Here is a 19,915-nt window from a genome sequence, read left to right as displayed (position 1 = left end):
AGGTGCAGTCCCTGAGCAGCTGCACCCTCCCCACTGGTGGGAGAGGACTGGCGGGGGCCTGGGGGGGGTTGCCGCCTGTCCTGGTTCCTACAGCTTTCCTATCTTGCCTGTGGAATCAGCAGGTGGTGCTGGGGGTCGGGGGGGGGAGACAGAGCTAGACAGACAGACACATGCTCACTCGGGGCTGGTGTGGGTTGTACATGGCACCAGGTAACAAACAGTAGGGGTGAACACTTGCCCTGGGTCAGCAGTTCCATTTCTACTCTGTCTGGACGAGTGCATGATGCACGCATGAGGATGCTAAAAACATGCGAGAAACTGGAAAGGATCTTAATGGTCAAGTACTCAAGTATTTTTGCTTATTTAAATTCATTATGGTTCATTGTGAAACTACAATAAACCATTAAAATCATATTTTTGAAGTATAAGCAACAATAGAGAGAAATATTAGCAATAAACAGAACACACGTCAGAGTACGATCCCAATCCCATAGAAGTCCACACACACACACACAAACACCCCCCAATGACAGGGACTCACTTCAAACGTCAGAGCTTCCCTAGCTCCCAGCGCTGGAGTAACATTTTCCTCTTTGTAATCTCCAATTATTCAATAATTAACGGTAACAACGTACACGATCAGAGAGAGATTTTCATGTGCAAACATCCCTTGTGAAACGGCAGTGCCTGGACGTCACCAGAGGCCCTGCTTCCACACACACGACCCAGGGTTCCCGGGGCCCAGGGACACTGGGGCCTCCCGGGGTGCAGAGGGCTTGCCCCTCGACAGGCCGCACAGGAAGGTCTGCGGGGACGACTCTCTAAGGGACCCTTAAAGAGGAGGTCAGCATCTGGGTGGCTGTCACCTTGGTTCCGCGGTGGCAGCTGCGGCCTTGTGTGTCGGGGGCAACCCCCCCATTAGTTCTCACAACGTCCCGTCGGTGAGGCTGAATGCTAACGAGTTCCCAATACAAAAATATATTTGCAAAAAATGAAAAAAAAAAATACATTTATAAAATATCACTGCCCGTGGATGGAGGTGACGGGATGCATGTCCGAACCCAGAACCACGGCCAAGATGGTGACTCTGGCTGGTGCTGGGGGTTTCCAGCGTCCCGGCCCACAGCCATGTCCCGCCTCCTCTTCATGGTGCTCCCGACTCAGTCAGTGAGAGCTGTCCCGGTGCCCAGTCGCCTCTGAACCTGGTTAGGGGGTGCCCCTGGAGAAGACTATTGCACTTTGGGCCCCCGTTTGTTGCAGGCCTCCCAACGTCCATTGCCTTGGGCATATTTCCATATGAATTCTGACCTTGGCCTCGAGACTTGCCTTGGCCAGTGGGCAACAGCATCTATGATTTGGGATTCTGCTTAAAACATACTTGCCCTCCCGTGAGCTTGGAACTCTGAAAGCAGCAGATAACCCACTGGCCCCTAACTGCCTGCCACCCAGCAGACCAGAGAGTGAGGCCATTCCAGGTCACCCAGCCACCAGCTGGCCAAAGCTGACCCCGGGAGCATGAGAGTGAGCCCACACCCGCAGAACAGCTCCAAAGACCCTCAGCAGACAAAACGCAGGCCGTGCTAAGTGCTGTGTCTGGGCGGTTTGTTACACAGCAAAAGCTAACTAAGACACTACATAGCAGTCTTCAAGGTCCCTCTGAAATGGCAGCCGTCACCCCTCAAGTAGGAAGGGCCTTGTGCTGGCTTATGCCCCTTTTGCATAAAATGAATGCCTAAATCAGTGATCCTGACCTAAAGATGTACCACATCAGATTTCAGATACCTTAAAACATAAAAATCACGTATGGCATCGTTACACTTAAAAATAACATGCGTGCAGCACAAGACCTGCAGGACTGGGAGCCCTGCGTGACCACTGGTGTCTGCCCACAGGGATTTGCATCAGGGACACGGGGACTCAGCCGACGGGAAGGGGAGGAAGAGCCAAGAGCTGAACCACAGGCCACAGAGTCACTGTGTGGTATGTATAAGCAGCATGCACCCATGGACACAAGCATGGAGAGCCTGCAGAGTTCTTTCTTCAGACAGCAGCCCGAGTACCTGGAGGGCCCCAAAGTGGCAGTGTCTGCAGGGGAGCAGAGCCACGTCAGTCCTGCAAGGGGGACATCACCACATGGGATCTCTCCTGGAAGGGCACAGCTGGCCACGTGGGGACGGGGCACAGAACAGACCTCAGGCCTGGGATCCCAGCGGGAGGCAGGGACAGGCAGGCTTGATTAGGTAATGCTACAGTATTTTTTGACTTAAAACATTAAAAACATGTATTTCTTTGATAACTTTTTTTTTTTAAAAGATTTTATTTATTTATTTGAGATAGAGAGAATGAGAGACAGAGAGCATGAGAGGGAGGAGGGTCAGAGGGAGAAGAGACTCCCTGCCGAGCAGGGAGCCCGATGCGGGACTCGACCCAGGGACTCCAGGATCATGACCTGAGCCGAAGGCAGTCGCTTAACCAACTGAGCCACCCAGGCGCCCATCTTTGATAACATTTTTAAAAATTAAAAATAACACAACTAACTCCCCAAACGGCAAATCTGGATAATGGTCTTTTGATCATGTATGCAATTCCGGTTGATGAAATAGTTAACGGTTTTCTGGGCACAAACACTCACCACCCCCAAACTCACACTCTCCTCTGCCTCGGTGATGCCACTCCCTTGGGACCCCTTTGTGCAGGGAACTGACTGTCCAGGACAGAAATGGACACGGTGCCCAAATCGGCCACGACCAGCAAAGAAACTGCATCACAGACAAGTGCGACCTTGAGTGCTGAAACTTACAAAGGATCTATTTACCCGAAGTCAGCAATTTAAGTTATAATTTAAAAACTACTCCCTTTTTAATCATAAAAGCCTATGCAAGTTCACTGATGATTTAATGACAGGAATCAGATTGTATGTTCAAGGAATCTGACAAACACCACCGCCAAATATCACCCACAACATGAAGGCTTAAGAAGAGAGTTTCAATCATCCAAACAGAAGCCAACTGACGTAATAACACAATCACAGAGGTTAGACGGCTTTTACAATCTCCATTTTACATGAAAAAGTAAAACAAATGTGGACGCCTGGGTGGCTCAGGCAGTTAAGCTTCTGCCTTTGGCTCAGGTCACAATCCCGGGGTCCTGCGATCGAGCCTTGTTTCATGCTCCTTGCCCAGGGAGGATTCTGCCTCTCCCTCTGCCCCTCCCCCCACTTGTTCTCTCCCCCCCTCACAAAAATAAGTAAAATCAAAAAAAATTTAAAAAATGATTAAAATGCAGAGAACATGTAAACTTGAGATTCTCCCTGTGTTTTGAAAACCAGGCCTAGAGCCACATCTGTGGGGAGGCCAAATTGGTGTAGGGGCCACATCTGTGGGAGGGGGCCAATCTGGGGGGCCACACGTGTGAGAGCCACGTGTAGGGAGCTCCAACACCTCTTCGAGCATCCAGGCCTGTGGGTGAGGGGAGCTCTTGGGGGGACCCCTGGCATGAGGAGCACCCCGACAGCCAGGTGCTCCTGCATGGCCGGGTGGTACCTGCTCTGGAGCTTGCAGGTGCTGAGGTGAGGACTCAGGAAGGAGACTTCCATCTCCAGAGCAGTGACATGAAGTCCTGAAGCCCCAGGTGGGGACACAAGGTGTCAGGGAGGCCAGCCCCACTCCAGGCAGAGGCCCCAGGCAGGGGGACAGCCTGGCCTTGCCCTGAAGCGGCGGCACTGACCCCTCCCAAGGGTCTTCATGGTTCTTGCTTCCTCGTCGACCCGATGATCCCCCTCATACGTGGGTGGGCCTTGTCTCAATTTCTCACTTTCTAGTCAAAGCTGCAAATTCAGCTGGCACACACATACGTCTTCCTCAAATCCCAGTCGGCACAGAAGGCCACCGCCGCCAACTGGGGTATGGTCGCCCAGCCGCACGCTGTGTGCAGGGCAGAACGCAGCTCCCGAGTTCTTCCCCCAGCCAGGTGGGGACTGGGCCCGCAGGGCAGCCAGGGCCAGACGCGAGGCCGTGCGTGGGAGGGGCCTCACAGCGCAGGGGTGGGGGCATGCCAGGATAAAGGACCTCCGGGGGCACACGGGGCCATGGCCATGAAAGGGGTAGCCTGGGCTGGGTGGGTGGGCAGCATGTGCTAGCTACAGGAGAGCCAGGAGCCTGCTTTTAGGGCTTGCAGAGAGGGATGGAGGCCACTACATGGGCTACAGGTGGCCACGAGGAAGAACTCCAACAACCGTGACTTCCGGCTGGCAAGCGACCATCTCCTGAGGCCAGGCTCACACAGACTCCTCTCCTGGCCCCGGACACCGGGGGCACACGGCGGCGCCCACCTGTGACACAGGACCCCCGGGCTGCTGGGAATTCTTTTTTTTTTTTTTCTTTTTTTTATTCTTATGTTAATCCCCATACATTACATCATTAGTTTTAGATGAAGTGTTCCATGATTCACTGTTTGTGCATAACACCCAGTGCTCCATGCAGAACGTGCCCTCCTCAATACCCACCACCAGGCTAACCCATCCTCCCACCCCCCTCCCCTCTAGAACCCTGTTTGTTTTTCAGAGTCCATCGTCTCTCATGGTTCGTCTACCCCTCCGATTTCCCCCGCTTCATTCTTCCCCTCCCGCTACCTTCTTCTTCTTCTTTTTTTTTTCTTAACATATATTGCATTATTTGTTTCAGAGGTACAGATCTGAGATTCAACAGTCTTGCACAATTCACAGTGCTTACCAGAGCACATACCCTCCCCAGTGTCTATCATCCAGTCACCCCATCCCTCCCACCCCACCCCCCACTCCAGCAACCCTCAGTTTCCTGAGATTAAGAATTTCTCATATCAGTGAGATCATATGATACATGTCTTTCTCTGTTTGACTTATTTCACTCAACATAATACCCTCCAGTTCCATCCACGTCGCTGCAAATGGCAAGATCTCATTCCTTTTGATGGCTGCATAATATTCCATTGTATATATATACCACTTCTTCTTTATCCATTCATCTGTCGATGGACATCTTGGCTCTTTCCACAGTTTGGCTATTGTGGACATTGCTGCTATAAACATCGGGGTGCACGTACCCCTTCGGATTCCTACTTTTGTATCTTTGAGGTAAATACCCAGTAGTGCAATTGCTGGATCATTTGGTAGCTCTATTTTCAACTTTTTGAGGAACCTCCATACAGTTTTCCAGAGTGGCTGCACCAGCTTGCATTCCCACCAACAGTGTAGGAGGGTTCCCCTTTCTCCGCATCCCCGCCAACATCTGTCGTTTCCTGACTTGTTAATTTTAGCCATTCTGACTGGTGTGAGGTGGTATCTCATTGAGGTTTTGATTTGGATTTCCCTGATGCCGAGCGATATTGAGCACTTTTTCATGTGTCTGTTGGCCATTTGGATGTCTTCTTTGGAAAAATGTCTGTTCATGTCTTCTGCCCATTTCTTGATTGGATTCTTTGTTCTTTGGGTGTTGAGTTTGATGAGTTCTTTATAGATTTTGGATACTAGCCCTTTATCTGATATGTCATTTGCAAATATCTTCTCCCATTCTGTCGGTTGTCTTTTGGTTTTGTTGACTGTTTCCTTTGCTTTGCAAAAGCTTTTTATCTTGATGAAGTCCCAATAGTTCATTTTTGCCCTTGCTTCCCTTGCCTTTGGTGATGTTTCTAGAAAGAAGTTGCTTCAGCTGAGGTCGAAGAGGTTGCTGCCTGTGTTCTCCTTTAGGATTTTGATGGACTCCTGTCTCACATTGAGGTCTTTCAACCATTTGGAGTCTATTTTTGTGTGTGGTGTAAGGAAATGGTCCAGTTTCATTCTTCTGCATGTGGCTGTCCAATTTTCCCAACACCATTTGTTGAAGAGACTGTCTTTGTTCCATTGGACATTCTTTCCTGCTTTGTTAAAGATTAGTTGACCATAGAGTTGAGGGTCCATTTCTGGGCTCTCTATTCTGTTCCATTGATCTATGTGTCTGTTTTTGTGCCAGTACCATGCTGTCTTGATGATGACAGCTTTGTAATAGAGCTGGAAGTCCGGAATTGTGATGCCACCAGCTTTGCTTTTCTTTTTCAACATTCCTCTGGCTATGCGGGGTCTTTTCTGGTTCCATACAAATTTTAGGATTATTTGTTCCATTTCTTTGAAAAAAGTGGATGGTATTTTGATGGGGATTGCATTGAATGTGTAGATTGCTCTAGGTAGCATTGACATCTTCACAATATTTGTTCTTCCAATCCATGAGCATGGAATGTTTTTCCATTTCTTTGTGTCTTCCTCAATTTCTTTCATGAGTATTTTATAGTTTTCTGAGTACAGATCCTTTGTCTCTTTGGTTAGATTTATTCCTAGGTATCTTATGGTTTTGGGTGCAATTGTAAATGGGATCGACTCCTTAATTTCTCTTTCTTCTGTCTTGTTGTTGGTGTATAGGAATGCCACTGACTTCTGTGCATTGATTTTATATCCTGCCACTTGACTGAATTCCTGTATGAGTTCTAGCAGTTTTGGGGTGGAGTCTTTTGGGTTTTCCACATAAAGTATCATATCATCTGCAAAGAGTGAGAGTTTGACTTCTTCTTTGCCAATTTGGATGCCTTTGATTTCTTTTTGTTGTCTGATTGCTGTGGCTAGGACTTCCAACACTATGTTGAATAGCAGTGGTGATAGTGGACATCCCTGCCGTGTTCCTGACCTTCGGGGGAAAGCTCTCAGTTTTTCCCCATTGAGAATGATATTCGCTGTAGGTTTTTCATAGATGGCTTTTATGATATTGAGGTATGTACCCTCGATCCCTATACTCTGAAGAGTTTTGATCAAGAAAGGATGCTGTACTTTGTCAAAAGCTTTTTCTGCATCTATTGAGAGGATCATATGATTCTTGTTCTTTCTTTTGTTAATGTATTGTATCACATGGATTGATTTGCGGATGTTGAACCAACCTTGTAGCCCAGGGATAAATCCCACTTGGTCATGGTGAATAATCCTTTTAATGTACTGTTGGATCCTATTGGCTAGTATTTTGGTGAGAATTTTTGCATCCATGTTCATCAGGGATACTGGTCTGTAATTCTCCTTTTTGATAGGGTCTTTGTCTGGTTTTGGGATCAAGGTAATGCTGGCCTCATAAAATGAGTTTGGAAGTTTTCCTTCCATTTCTATTTTTTGGAACAGTTTCAGAAGAATAGGTATTAATTCTTCTTGAAATGTTTGGTAGAATTCCCCTGGGAAGCCATCTGGCCCTGGGCTTTTGTTTTTTGGGAGATTTTTGATGACTGCTTCAATTTCCTTAGTGGTTATAGGTCTGTTCAGGTTTTCTATTTCATCCTGGTTCAGTTTTGGTAGTTGATACGTCTCTAGGAATGCCTCCATTTCTTCCAGGTTATCTAATTTGCTGGTATAGAGTTGCTCATAATATGTTCTTATAATTGTTTGTATTTCTTTGGTGTTGGTTGTGATCTCTCCTCTTTCATTCATGATTTTGTTGATTTGGGTCATTTCTCTTCTCTTTTTGATAAGTCTGGCCAGGGGTTTATCAATCTTGTTAATTCTTTCAAAGAACCAGCTCCTAGTTTCGTTGATCTGTTCTACTGTTCTTTTAGTTTCTACTTCATTGATTTCTGCTCTGATCTTTATTATTTCTCTTCTCCTGCTGGGTTTAGGCTTTATTTGCTGTTCTTCCTCCAGCTCCTTTAGGTGTAGGCTTAGGTTGTGTACTTGAGACCTTTCTTGTTTCTTGAGAAAGGCTTGTATTGCTATATACTTTCCTCTTAGGACTGCCTTTGCTGCATCCCCAAGATTTTGAATAGTTGTGTTTTCATTTTCATTGGTTTCCATGTATTTTTTTTAATTCTTCTTTAATTTCCTGGTTGACCCATTCATTCTTCAGTAGGATGCTCTTTAGCCTCCATGTACTTGAGTTCTTTCCAACTTTCCTCTTGTGATTGAGTTCTAGTTTCAAAGCATTGTGGTATGAAAATAGGCAGGGAATGATCCCAATCTTTTGGTACCACTTGAGACCTGATTTATGACCTAGGATGTGATCTATTCTGGAGAATGTTCCATGGGCACTAGAGAAGAATGTGTATTCCGTTGCTTTGGGGTGGAATGTTCTGAATATGTCTGTGAAGTCCATTTGGTCCAGTGTGTCATTTAAAGTCTTTATTTCCTTGTTGATCTTTTGCTTAGACGATCTGTCCATTTCAGTGAGGGGGGTGTTAAAGTCCCCCACTATTATTGTATTGTTGTCGATGTGTTTCTTTGCTTTTGTTATTAATTGCCTTATATAATTGGCTGCTCCCATGTTAGGGGCATAGATATTTACAATTGTTAGATCTTCTTGTTGGATAGATCCTTTAAGTAGGATATAGTGTCCTTCCTCATCTCTTATTACAGTCTTTGGTTTAAAATCTAATTTGTCTGATATAAGGATTGCCACCCCAGCTTTCTTTTGGTGTCCATTAGCATGGTAAATGGTTTTCCACCCCCTCACTTTCAATCTGGGGGTGTCTTTGGTTCTAAAATGAGTCTCTTGCAGACAGCATATCGATGGGTCTTGTTTTTTAATCCAGTCTGATAGCCTGTGTCTTTTGATTGGGGCATTTAGCCCATTTACATTCAGGGTAACTATTGAAAGATAGGAATTTAGTGCCATTGTATTGCCTGTAAGGTGACTGTTACCATATATTGTCTGTGTTCCTTTCTGGTCTATGTTGCTTTTAGGCTCTCTCTTTGCTTAGAGGACCCCTTTCAAGATTTCCTGTAGGGCTGGTTTTATGTTTGCAAATTCCTTTAGTTTCTGTTTGTCCTGGAAGCTTTTTATCTCTCCTTCAATTTTCAATGACAGCCTAGCTGGATATAGTATTCTTGGCTGCATATTTTTCTCATTTAGTGCTCTGAATATATCCTGCCAGTCCTTTCTGGCCTGCCAGGTCTCTGTGGATAGGTCTGTTGCCAAACTAATGTTTCTACCCTTGTAGGTTACATATCTCCTCTCCCGAGCTGCTTTCAGGATTTTCTCTTTGTCTATGAGACTCGTAAGTTTTACTATTAGATGTCGGGGTGTTGACCTATTTTTATTGATTTTGAGAGGGGTTCTCTGTGCTTCCTGGATTTTCATGCCTGTTTCCTTCCCCAAATTAGGGAAGTACTCTGCTATAATTTGCTCCATTATACCTTCTGCCCCCCTCTCTCTTTCTTCTTCTTCTGGGATCCCAATTATTCTAGTGTTGTTTCGTCTTATGGTATCGCTTATCTCTCGAATTCTGCCCTCGTGATCCAGTAGTTGTTTATCTCTCTTTTTCTCAGCTTCTTTATTTTCCATCATTTCATCTTCTATATTACTGATTCTCTCTTCTGCCTCATTTATTCTAGCAGTTAGTGCCCCCATTTTTTATTGCACCTCATTAATAGCCTTTTTGATTTCTACTTGGTTGGATTTTAGTTCTTTTACTTCTCCAGAAAGGGTTTCTCTAATAACTTCCATATTTTTTTCAAGCCCAGCTAGTATCTTTAAAGTGATGATTCTGAACTCTAGATCTGACATCGTAGCTGCTCGGAATTCTACCGTCAAAACCACACAGCCTGGACGTCCAGCAGCTCAGGGACCCACCCTGGCCTAGGCTTGTCCTGAGCCAACCTGAGGAGGCCGGCCTAGTCAGGGGGAAAGCAGCAGACGCAGCAAGCGCAAACCCACACCCCAAACACCAAAGCAGCGGTCAGAACTCCCAAGACCCGGGGCCTGCCGTGCAGCTGGCCCGCACACGCAGCTCCCATGAGGCCCGAGGACAGAGCCTTGGAGACGTGCCTTTGAAAGTGCTCACACATGGCTTGGGGCCCAAGGAGGGGGCCAGCTCAGGGGCACCCTGGGCCTGCGACGCAGCCCACCGAGCCAGGTGACACTGCTGGGCGGCCTCACCCAGCGAGTCCGCCGGCAAGCCCACACACAGAACCGACACCACTGGCCCAGGCACACTGACCTTTCCCTCACCTTCTCAACAGTGACTATTAAACAAATACTCTGTGCACTACTGGGCGTATACAAGGAGGGGAGGCTGAGACCCTGGGATGGAAGGAATCTCTGGCTGGAAGCAGAAACAGACAGATGCACCATGCAGATTCTGCATGGCACCAGCTAAAGTCCGAAAAAGCCAAGGCTCAGCTGAGCAACGTCCGCCCACGGGCCGTACAGATCTCCATTGGAAGGGCGTCCTGGAAGCATCCGGTAGCACTGCGTGTGGGCTCTTAATCCTCCACAGGCATGCTGAACCACAGAAGCCACCGAGCACATGTGGCCACAGAGGGCGTGAAACTCAGCCGGGCCAGATGGAGACGTGCTCTACGTGGATGGTCTACAATGGTCTCCCAAGACTCAGTGCGGACAACATTTTCAATATTGATTACACATTGAAATATCTCAGAAATGTGAGGTTAAATAAGATATATTGAGATTAATTTTACCTTTTGGTAGCCAGGCTCCCAGTGGTCTGCACTGATCCCTGCCTCCTGGTATTGCCCGTCGTCTAGGCCCCTCCCAGGATGAGCTACGGTTGGTTTGCGCGACCAGTAGAATAAGGCAGGGCAGCGAATAGATCACTTCCAAGTCCAGGCCACAGGAGACCTTGGGGCTTCCATGTTGGACACTTGGGCTGCTCACCGTGGGGGGCTTTGTTGGGGACGAGGCCTGAGCCTCCTGCCCATGACCACGTGGGTGAGCCTGCAAGTGGGTCCCACAGGCCTGACCGTGGCCTCACGAGGGACCCCGAGTCACAGCCACCGGCTAGGAAGACCCTCGTTCAGGCCACAGAAACTATGAGATAATGCATGTGTTTGTTTTGTTTTAAACGGCCTCAGTTTGGGTTATTTTGTCACACAGCAACAGATTACTTATACAATCTGGGGTTTTCTGCTCCGTTTTAGGGTGGCTACTGGAGAGTGTAAGATCACCTTTGGACTTCTAATCTGCCTGCCTGTATCTACAGGACGGTGTTGCTCTACATGGTTTTAAACACAGTGGAGCGTATCACCCTCACAGGTGGTCTGTCAACAACAAATACAACTCTGCTACACGTCACCAACACATGGTTCTTTCCAACGCATTTAATTTTAACCCTGGGATCAGACTGCATATTTACAGAGACTACATACCAAAAAAAGATGTTTGTTTCTTAATAAGTTTAAATGCAAAGAAAATATTAGTATCTTTTTCCAGTTATAAAGGATCAATGGGAGAAAGTAAGACAAGACAAGTCCCAAGAAGGAAATAAAAACGCTTTGTAAATACACCACTCAGAGGTGATCACTGCTAATATTCTGGTGCTCCTTCTCGCTGCTAATTTGTCTATTTGGGGACGCAGCTTGTATTTTTGGATGAAGGCAGACGACAAGCACGTCCCCTCTCTTAGGTCCGCTCCTGCGCCAGTGACTTTCCCACGACGCGCCACCCATGCCATAATTTAGCCAACCAGCTGCTGCTGCTGGACTCGCGGGGGCCTGGCAGTTTGGCCTCGGCACGGCGAGGAGTCCCTGTGTGTCACCGTGTGTCACGGTGTGGGAGCACGCCTCGGCAGCGGCTCTCCCACGCCACAGGGAGCCTGGCGTTTGGAAGGCTCCCGAGGGGGTAGGTGCCCCGCCAACCGACTTACTTTTATGTGCTCGTGCAGCTGGGCCTCGTGCTGCCGGGAGAGCTGCTCGTGCTGCCTCTGGAACTCGGCGATGAGGATCTGCCTCTGGAGCTGCTGCTTCTGCTTGAGGGCCAGCAGCTCTTGTTGCAGCTGCTGCTCCCGGAGGGTGGGCTCCGCCACGGGCAGCGCAAACTGGTGGTCCAGGCGGAGGTCCATGGGCGCCGCCGGGGGAGCAACCTGCAGAGGCAGTGTGGAGGCCACATCCACTGCGGGAGAGAGCACAGCACAGAAGCGCCGGTCACTGCAGCGGCACGGCGTCCCCAGGCCCCCGCCCCCGCCCTCCCCCATGCCACCGGCCTCTGTCAAGTGGTGCCGTGTGCTCGAGCATGGGGGGCACTCAGGACGCCTCTTCCCCGTCTTGCTTGACGGGCTCAAAACGCAGGACCCGGGGGGCCTCGGAAGCCTTCCATTCCTCAAGTGCAGAGATCGCAAGACCGAGGGGCAGGTCAGGCCAGGATACACGCTCACACAGACACACGGCCCACCCCGCCCTCCGCCACGAGAGGCCCCTACTCGGGCCCCACGGCCATCCTGACGCCATTTCTGAAAGTCAACAGAGAGAGAACGAAAGAAAATGGCTCTAAGGAGAGCTGAACGCCAGTGAGGGGAGGGGCGGCCTGGCCTGTGCTTTTCTCCGTCTTTCTCACGAAGCTACTGAGGACTGTGTGCAGGAACCACAGGGCAGCGTGTGCCCCTGAAGTGCTCCAGATAGAGGCTCGGCGGCCAGCACGTTTCCATGGAGAACGTGTTTACCAACCGCAGCCGATAACCGCTCCCCCGGCTCGCCTGCACAAGCATGCTCATCAGGCTATGTGCTTCTCTACAAGGACCAGAGAAGTGGATTTTCTTCCCGGGACTACTGCACTGCTGAAAAAAAGCTCAAGTGATTTTGATTAGAAACAGAAGCTAAATCAATCTTAATGCTTACAAATCAATAGCCAATTACAGCGAGGAAAAGCACGCAACAAGTTTGAAATTACGGCCATCCTGGAAGAGGCTGCGGAGGATGCTCCTTCCACGCAGCTTCACGTCTGAGCGCACAGGCATGCAGGAAGGCCCTGCCCAGAGACGCCGGATGGCGCTCCTCAGACGCGCTGACGAACGGCCCCTCAGGCTCTGCTCAAGAAATCCCCTCAGGAGCTGCAGTGGCAGCCCACCCATCCACCACACATGAGCTGGTAAAGACTGGATTTTGTCAATTTCCTTTATTTTCTTGATCATTTTTAGTATGAAATACAGAAAAACAGGAAAACCATACAAATAGCTTCAGTTTTATAAAACCTCCATATTTCCCCCCCTTGCTTCAGACTTTCTTTTAAGGGCAGGGAGGGCAGCTCAGTGAGCACACGCAGAGTAAAGGAACAGGACTCGGCTTCTTAAAGGAATTTGGCCCACGCTCTTCTTTCCCAAAGGGGCATATTATTCCTCGTCCACACGTGTGACGGGGCTGGACGCCTCCTAAAACATCAGGCCTGGGGCCGGCTACTGGGCTTCGCCCTTGCGCATCCACAGTGGTCAGGAGGCGGTGATCAGGAGGCTGGCCTCGCAGACACAGGGGAGCCAGAGGGCATGCCGCCGCCCCCCACCTAGTCAGCCTCTGCTTTCTGAGGACAAGCCTGACTCGGTGTTTCTGGGTTACACACACCCCAGGGGCACTGAGCCACACGGCCTGCGACTGCTGGAGGGAGAACACGAGACTCCACCTCTACAGGTAAACACAGCCCCTAATCTCTCCCACTCTTCTGGCCTGGTTGAGCTGCCATGTTTCAGCTTAAGGAGGGAACCACAGAGAGTTCACAAAATAAGCCCACTGCCCTGCACTTGGTAAACTGCATTGCTTCATCGGCCCCTGTGGCAGGGCAGGTCAGGTGTGACCCCCGCTGCAAGATGGGCCGAGGTGATAGAAGATCTCCCTCTAACAAGGCCATCCCTGACATGCTGGGCAGAAGCCCCATCTGCTGCTCACTCTGGCTTCTCCTCTCCTCATTCTAATTGTTCATAGACAGGGTCTGGGGACCATCTGATGCTCAACATAAAACACCTTTTAAGGGAGGCTTTTTATTAACTTCAAAAATATGACAGGCCGAACTTTTGCTGAGGAGGCGTGTGGGGCCTCCTGCTCCATGCCGGATGTGGGGCCTCAGTGAGAAAGCAGAGCAGGGAGGGCGGCGGGCCGACGGCACAGCTGGGGGACGGTCCACACAGGGGCTGTGTCTACATGAGCCTCACGGCAGGGCGTGAGCAAGGGCCCAGGGGTCAGGGCATACATGGAGGGTCGTGGGGACATAGGGTGAGCGGGTCCGAGGGCAGGGCTGGGCGGGGGTGCCGTGCTGGGACAGGCCGGGCGCAGACGCAGAGGGGTCGGCCGTGGGCCACAGGGAAGAGCCGGGAGCAGGGGAGGGCATGGCAGGCAGAAGCAGCGCTCAGGGGGCAGGAGAGGCTGTTCCCATGGTCCCTTCTCAGTGACGGGGCGTTGCGGGCTGTGCATACCCAAAACATGCAAGCTGAGCTTCACTCTGTTTCCTCAAACTTTTCCCAGATTCTTCGGAGTCTGGAATCACGGGGAATATTCTGGGGAAACACTCCGTGGCAGCCCCTGCTAGTCCTTCGGCATGGTGGAAGTTAGAGGATGCTGGGGCGGCGAGGGGCCGGCAGACAACGGGGAGGGGGCGTTGGTGGGTGCAGAGGGTGAAGAGCTGGGGCACGTGCTCGGGTCAGCAGCTGTCTTCCCCAGTTCTCGGAAAGGGAGGGTGTACTGCTTCAGTTTACCATTCTGAGGTCTCACCTAAAACTTCACTCTTCTGCTACAGACAGTGAAAAACAGAGCAGACAGAATGGACAGCCAGTCATGACCCACGTCGGCTACACCACAGTCGGCTCCTGCCATTTCCTCCCGTCGGAAAACAACACTGCATTTACAGGTAGACACCAAAGCAAACCCCAGACCTGCCGCAGGACAAGGAGACCCTCCCGAGGCCTCCTGAGAAATGCCGCCTGCTGGCTCCTGGAGCCCCGCAGTCAGGCGGCCAGGGGGCGGGGGAGGCGGCCCGAGGAGAGCACGCCAGCGGGGGCTGGGGGATCCCGGCCACAATCCCCATTCATCCCCGTCGCTGGCGGGTGCGTCAAACAGGACTCGTACTATTTCGGTATCAAAAACTATTTGAAATGCCATGAATTCTCAACAGAAGCTGCTAGTGCTTCTGACCCACAGCGCCCCGAAGAAAACAATACAACCTTCTCTACTTAAAGAATGCAGCATCCAAACAAAAAAGCCTGTATTCTCATGAATATTTTATGTGGACTAGAAAATTGCTTTTATAGGTTGTGCCTTGAGAAACATATTAATACAATCAGACTCATGACGTTAGTAAAAGCACAAAGACTATATTCAGCAGTTCAATACCAAACGGCAAGCCTGTGCTGTGAATTACAAGCTCTCAATCAGAAACAGAAAAAAATCTGTTAGTCTGCTTTTAAATAAATGACCATAAAAAAGGACACTGTAATTTTCCATTACGTGGGTTAGATCCTCTTTCCTTAGCGCCACTTCATGCCACCATATAGATACGAAATAAATACAAGCACCATTCTCTAGGAAACGCGGCCAAAGTTTAGGGTCTGTTCAAGTAAAGAATGATTCATTCACATCTAGGGGAAAAGAATAGCTATTTCAACCATGTAACTATGATCTCCTCTTACTCCGACATTCTGTCCACATGTGACGGGGGAGGGGGATGGAGATGGCATGGGGGGGGCAGAAGGAGGGGGCGTTTTGGGGACGTGTAACTTATTTCAAGTGTTTTCAGTGTTTTACATGGCCCATATCACACATGCTGAAGAACACAGATGCCAGGGGAGAGCGAGAGTGATGAGCTGAAGACAGCCACGTCCACCACCTCAGGAAGAATCAATCGCCCCCATAATTTCTGCTATGATATTTTCAATGGACGACACACAGGGCCACATTCAGAGAACAATGATCCCTGAACATCCTATCTTACAAGCCATCCTGCTCTGACCTCGCGGACAAGTCAGCTTTTCTGGTCTCTGAGGACAGCAAAGATAGCCATGCACTCTGTTTGCTTTGCTTTTATGTTCCCGGCCGCCGGGATACCCCCCAAGTAGGAGCACAGGCATGGACCTTCGCCAGAGTGGCCAGCAGAGTAGGGCTCTCAGGGCTGAGCCTCACTAGAGGGTGAGTGTAACTGGCATTCACTGGGACTCACACCCGTGAGATTTCCTGCATCGGCTGGCCATATTTCCCCAGGGGGGAGCCTTCCCATCTCAGCGTGGAGGGTGAAAGCCAGGCCTTCAGGGTACGGAGTGAGGGTCTCTGCACTCAGCACTCATCATGAACACAGGAGTTTATGCCCCTGCTCTTGTTAGAGTGTCCATGTCCTTAACTCACTTGTGTCCCCACGCCAGGGCCTCCAGCTGGCCACCCCCTGGTGGCGGGCTTGCCCCCTGAGCACCGCGGGGAGAACGTCCAGGAGTCTCACATGTCTGCCTCGACCTCCCTCTCAGCCCCGCCCCAGAGGGAGAGGCGCTGCTCTGGAGGTGGGTGCACAGTGCACCCTGGGGAGGGTAGCTGGCTTTCCCGGGTCTGCCAAAGTGGCCGTGATGGATGCACCTGCTTTCTGACTCCCATCACAGGCCACTACTGCTCTCCCTCTTCTCTTCTGTTCACCCAGGCTTAGGGCCTATGGCCTTTCTCTGGAACACACTGGGGTAGACCAGCCATCACGGTGTTTTCTCTAAAACACTTCAGAAAATATCTCTGGGGGCGCCTGGGTGGCTCAGATGGTTAAGCATCTGCCTTCGGCTTGGGTCATGATCCCAGGGTCCTGGGATCGAGCTCCATGTCCGGCTCCTGGCTCAGCAGGGAGCCTGCTTCTTCCTCTGCCTCTCTCCTGGCTTGTGCTCTCTCTCTCTCTCTCTCTCTGTATCCCTATGTCTCAAATGAATAAATAAAATCTTAAAAAAAAAAAAAAAGAAAATATCTCTGAACGAACTCTATTAAAAAACACAATCAAATACCATTCATATACCCACGTAAATTAACAACTATTCCATGATATTATCAAATAGCCACAAAGCGTTTCCATGTTTTAGAGAATTTCATGCATGTTTTTTAAATTTTATTCAAATCAAGACCCAAATAAGGTCCATACATTGTGTTGGCTAATGTATGCCTTAAATTCCTTTTACTCCAAAGGTTCCCCCTTCTTCTCCCTCCGGCACCCTCCCCAACTTACGGGCTGCAAACACTCTCATCTGCCCCGTGGAGTCTGCTCTGGACTTGGTGGGCCCACCTGGGCTGCAGGTTACCATGGCTCCCTGGCCTGCACACCCCATGATCTGGAAGCGGGGTCCGGAGGCGTGGGCAGACGCAGTCTGATCTCCCGGCACGACCGCCTCTGCGCAGAGGTTCCCCGGTTGCTCAAGGAGCTGCCCATGGCTCTTGGGCACCGACCACTGCTGAGGCCAGCTCATTGGGGCGCGTGCCTGCCCAGCGCAACCCTGGCCTCTTGATTTGCTGCTGATTTCTGTAATGAGGAAGGACCCGAACCAATCATCTTCTCACCCTGACAGTTTTTAAAAGGCAGGGCAAGTGCCTGATTCTCTTCCTTTATCAGCCAATTTTTAAAAATAATGAGTGGATCCCCAGCATCCTCCATGTGTTAGCGATAAGGACGGGTTCTGTTCTTCAAGATCAAATAAACAGAGCCCAATGCAGTTCAGCTCGAACTGCGCTCTAAAGGTAGACCCCTCCTTGACCAGCGAGGGCCCTCCAGCGTGGCCCACGGGCGAGGTGGGCCAGGAAATCCTCACACATTTCTTGATCCCTCTGTGGAATCAGATGTTTCTCCGAGGAGAAGTGGGTCCCTTTAGTAGGAAGCAGTGTTTAGAGACCACAACGTGTGTGTTGTCTGTGTCCTGTCCAGGCGAGCTCTGCTTGGGGCCAATATGTGTCTTCCCTGGGGTTCTTGTGAATTTCAGGAGGGAGCAAAATTAGATACATGTGTTCAACCTGCCATCTTGCTGTGCAACTTCAGAATGCATAACCTATTAAAAATATCATTCAAAAGGACCGAATACACATAATCAAGTTCCATTCAAAATACTAATTTATATGGATTATCACTTTCCCCCAAAGTGTTCTTTTTTTTTTAAACATATTGATTTTTTTTTTTTTAAGATTTTATTATTCATTTGAGACACAGAGAGAGAGAGAGAGAGCGCATGAGCAGGGAGAGAAGCAGAGGGAGAGGGAGAAGCAGGCTCCCCACTGAGCCAGGAGCCTGATGTGGGGCTCGATCTCAGGACCCTGGGATCATGACCTGAGCCAAAGGCAGATGCTTAACGACTGAGCCACCTGGGCGCCCTTCCCCAAAATGTTCTTAACTGGATTACAACTATTCTATTTAACACTGTATTGTGGGGTTGTGTGTAAAGGGGAGAGATGAGGTGTAGAAGTCAAGATCTTAAATGTGAAGATTTAAAAATATTCTGTAGGGAATGCATATAGCATAAGCTCCTACCTTAGCTTCATATGTAACTAAACATATAGGTTATTTCTCTGTGCCTCATTTAGATGTATATATGCAATGCCAAAGAAATAAACTTATGTTAACAATATACTGTAAGTTAAATAATGCTTGAAAAATAAAAATTAAATGATTATGGCCCGAGAAGAGGCAGTTTTGTTTTATATTGTTTTGTTTTCAACTGACTTCAAAATAAATATAATATATGGAGGTATTTATGGATTTTTACAGATGCTATCTATGGGAAGATTTTCTGCTCTGGTGGGGGGCAGGGAGAGATAGGCATCCTATGCAGATCATATTAAAGGTAGCCCTTTGAACTGTATTTTTGTGCCTGCGATTTCCTTGCAGGGTTCTAGAAATCAAGCTGGGAGCAGCACACACTGCTGGGGGCCTGGCTCACCCCCTGCTTCTGCCTTCCAGCCAAGAGGGGAGTTTACTCTTCCAAGTCAATGAGAAATCAGTATCTGCCCCCACTGGAGGCGGGATAGGACGTCCTGGTGGGCAAGCCTCCTGCTTCCACCCTCACCACCAGGGGATCGCAGGTCCTGTGGGCTGACCCTGCCCGGAGGCTGGGCATGCTAAGTCATGTAATGTGTAAAGTAAGCAACTCCCTGGGTACTGTCTCCATTGGGCAGTTGGGGAACCTGAAGTACAGACAGCCTAGGCAGATACGGCAAACGCAGAACCGGAGCTGGGCATCGAAACCACGGGGTGGAGCAGGGCCGACAGCTGCAGGCCACCCTGGGTGGCTCCCAGGCTGGGGGGGGGGGGTGGCCACAGCTCTGGGACTCAGTGCCCAGCTGATCAGCACCCTGAAGCCCGAGAACCCCGCTCTGGAGCTTTGTGTGAACGCCCACAAAAGCGCCTCCCGCCGCCGGGGAGGTGCCCGAGCCCCGCCTTGCCCTGTGGCTCCAGCCTGGGTCTTGGTCACAACCATGGCCGGTCTTCCCGGTAATTCCTGGCTGGCTCGAGCCCTCTGCCGTTCAGGGCTCTCCATGAACAAACTCCTGTTCCTGAAAAGTTCCTGGTGCCAGGTCTGCCATGGGGTCAGCCCCACGAGGCTCTGCTCAAGGCTGAGACAAGGGCCCCCAAAGCACAGCCTCCCGACCAGCACCAGGAAGACAGGTTTAAAAGCGCCGCAGAGCCACACGCCCCTGCTGAGCACAGAGACGGAAGAAAATCTCTGATACACTATCTTCAGCGCAAAAGACAAAAAGCTACAGTTAACACCAGGGGTGTGTTTCACTCCACTGTCTCTTTATTCCCCTAATTTGGCTTTCTCCCTTCTCACTGCCTCCCCAGACTAGATGTTTCCACAGTCTTTCCCTGGCAGAAGGTACGAGATCCACCAGTGCACCAATACGGCATGGACTCTGGGCCACAGCCTCTGCCACCCTGGAGGGGGTGTCCCCACCACTGGCCAGGGGTTCCCCATGGCCTGGCTCCCTCTGGCAAGGCCCCTCCTGGCTTCTCTGTTGTCTGCTGGCACCAGAGAGAACATTCTGGCAGGACAGGCAAGCCTGTGGAGTTGCGGGAAAGGTTCGCAAACGCACACCCTTCCTAGCTGCATCCCAGCAAACCACTGTGGGAGAGAGACATCAGGGCGGGAGATGAGGCTATTTCTGAGAATCAGCTCTGTGGTCTGCAGTCCCAAGAACAGGGCAGCACTTCCAAGTAAAGCTCAGAGG

General features: G+C 50.1%; 1 protein-coding gene across 3 annotated transcripts in view; it reads right to left on the bottom strand.

Annotated features, from left to right (window-relative positions):
- Positions 1 to 19,915, bottom strand: part of HDAC4 (histone deacetylase 4) — a 276,416-nt gene that overhangs the window by 108,953 nt on the left and 147,548 nt on the right. For all 3 annotated transcript variants that reach the window (XM_035006743.1, XM_035006742.1, XM_035006744.1), the window contains one exon: positions 11,638 to 11,882. In XM_035006743.1, the coding sequence (XP_034862634.1) occupies positions 11,638 to 11,882 (245 nt within the window). The remainder of the gene's footprint in view (positions 1 to 11,637; positions 11,883 to 19,915) is intronic.

This window comes from Mirounga leonina, unplaced genomic scaffold (assembly GCF_011800145.1).
Source record: "Mirounga leonina isolate KUSES-001 unplaced genomic scaffold, KU_Mleo_1.0 Mir_151, whole genome shotgun sequence".
Lineage (NCBI taxonomy): Eukaryota > Metazoa > Chordata > Mammalia > Carnivora > Phocidae > Mirounga > Mirounga leonina.
Note: the sequence above shows the minus strand (reverse complement) of the source record. Positions and strands in the feature narration are given on the sequence as shown.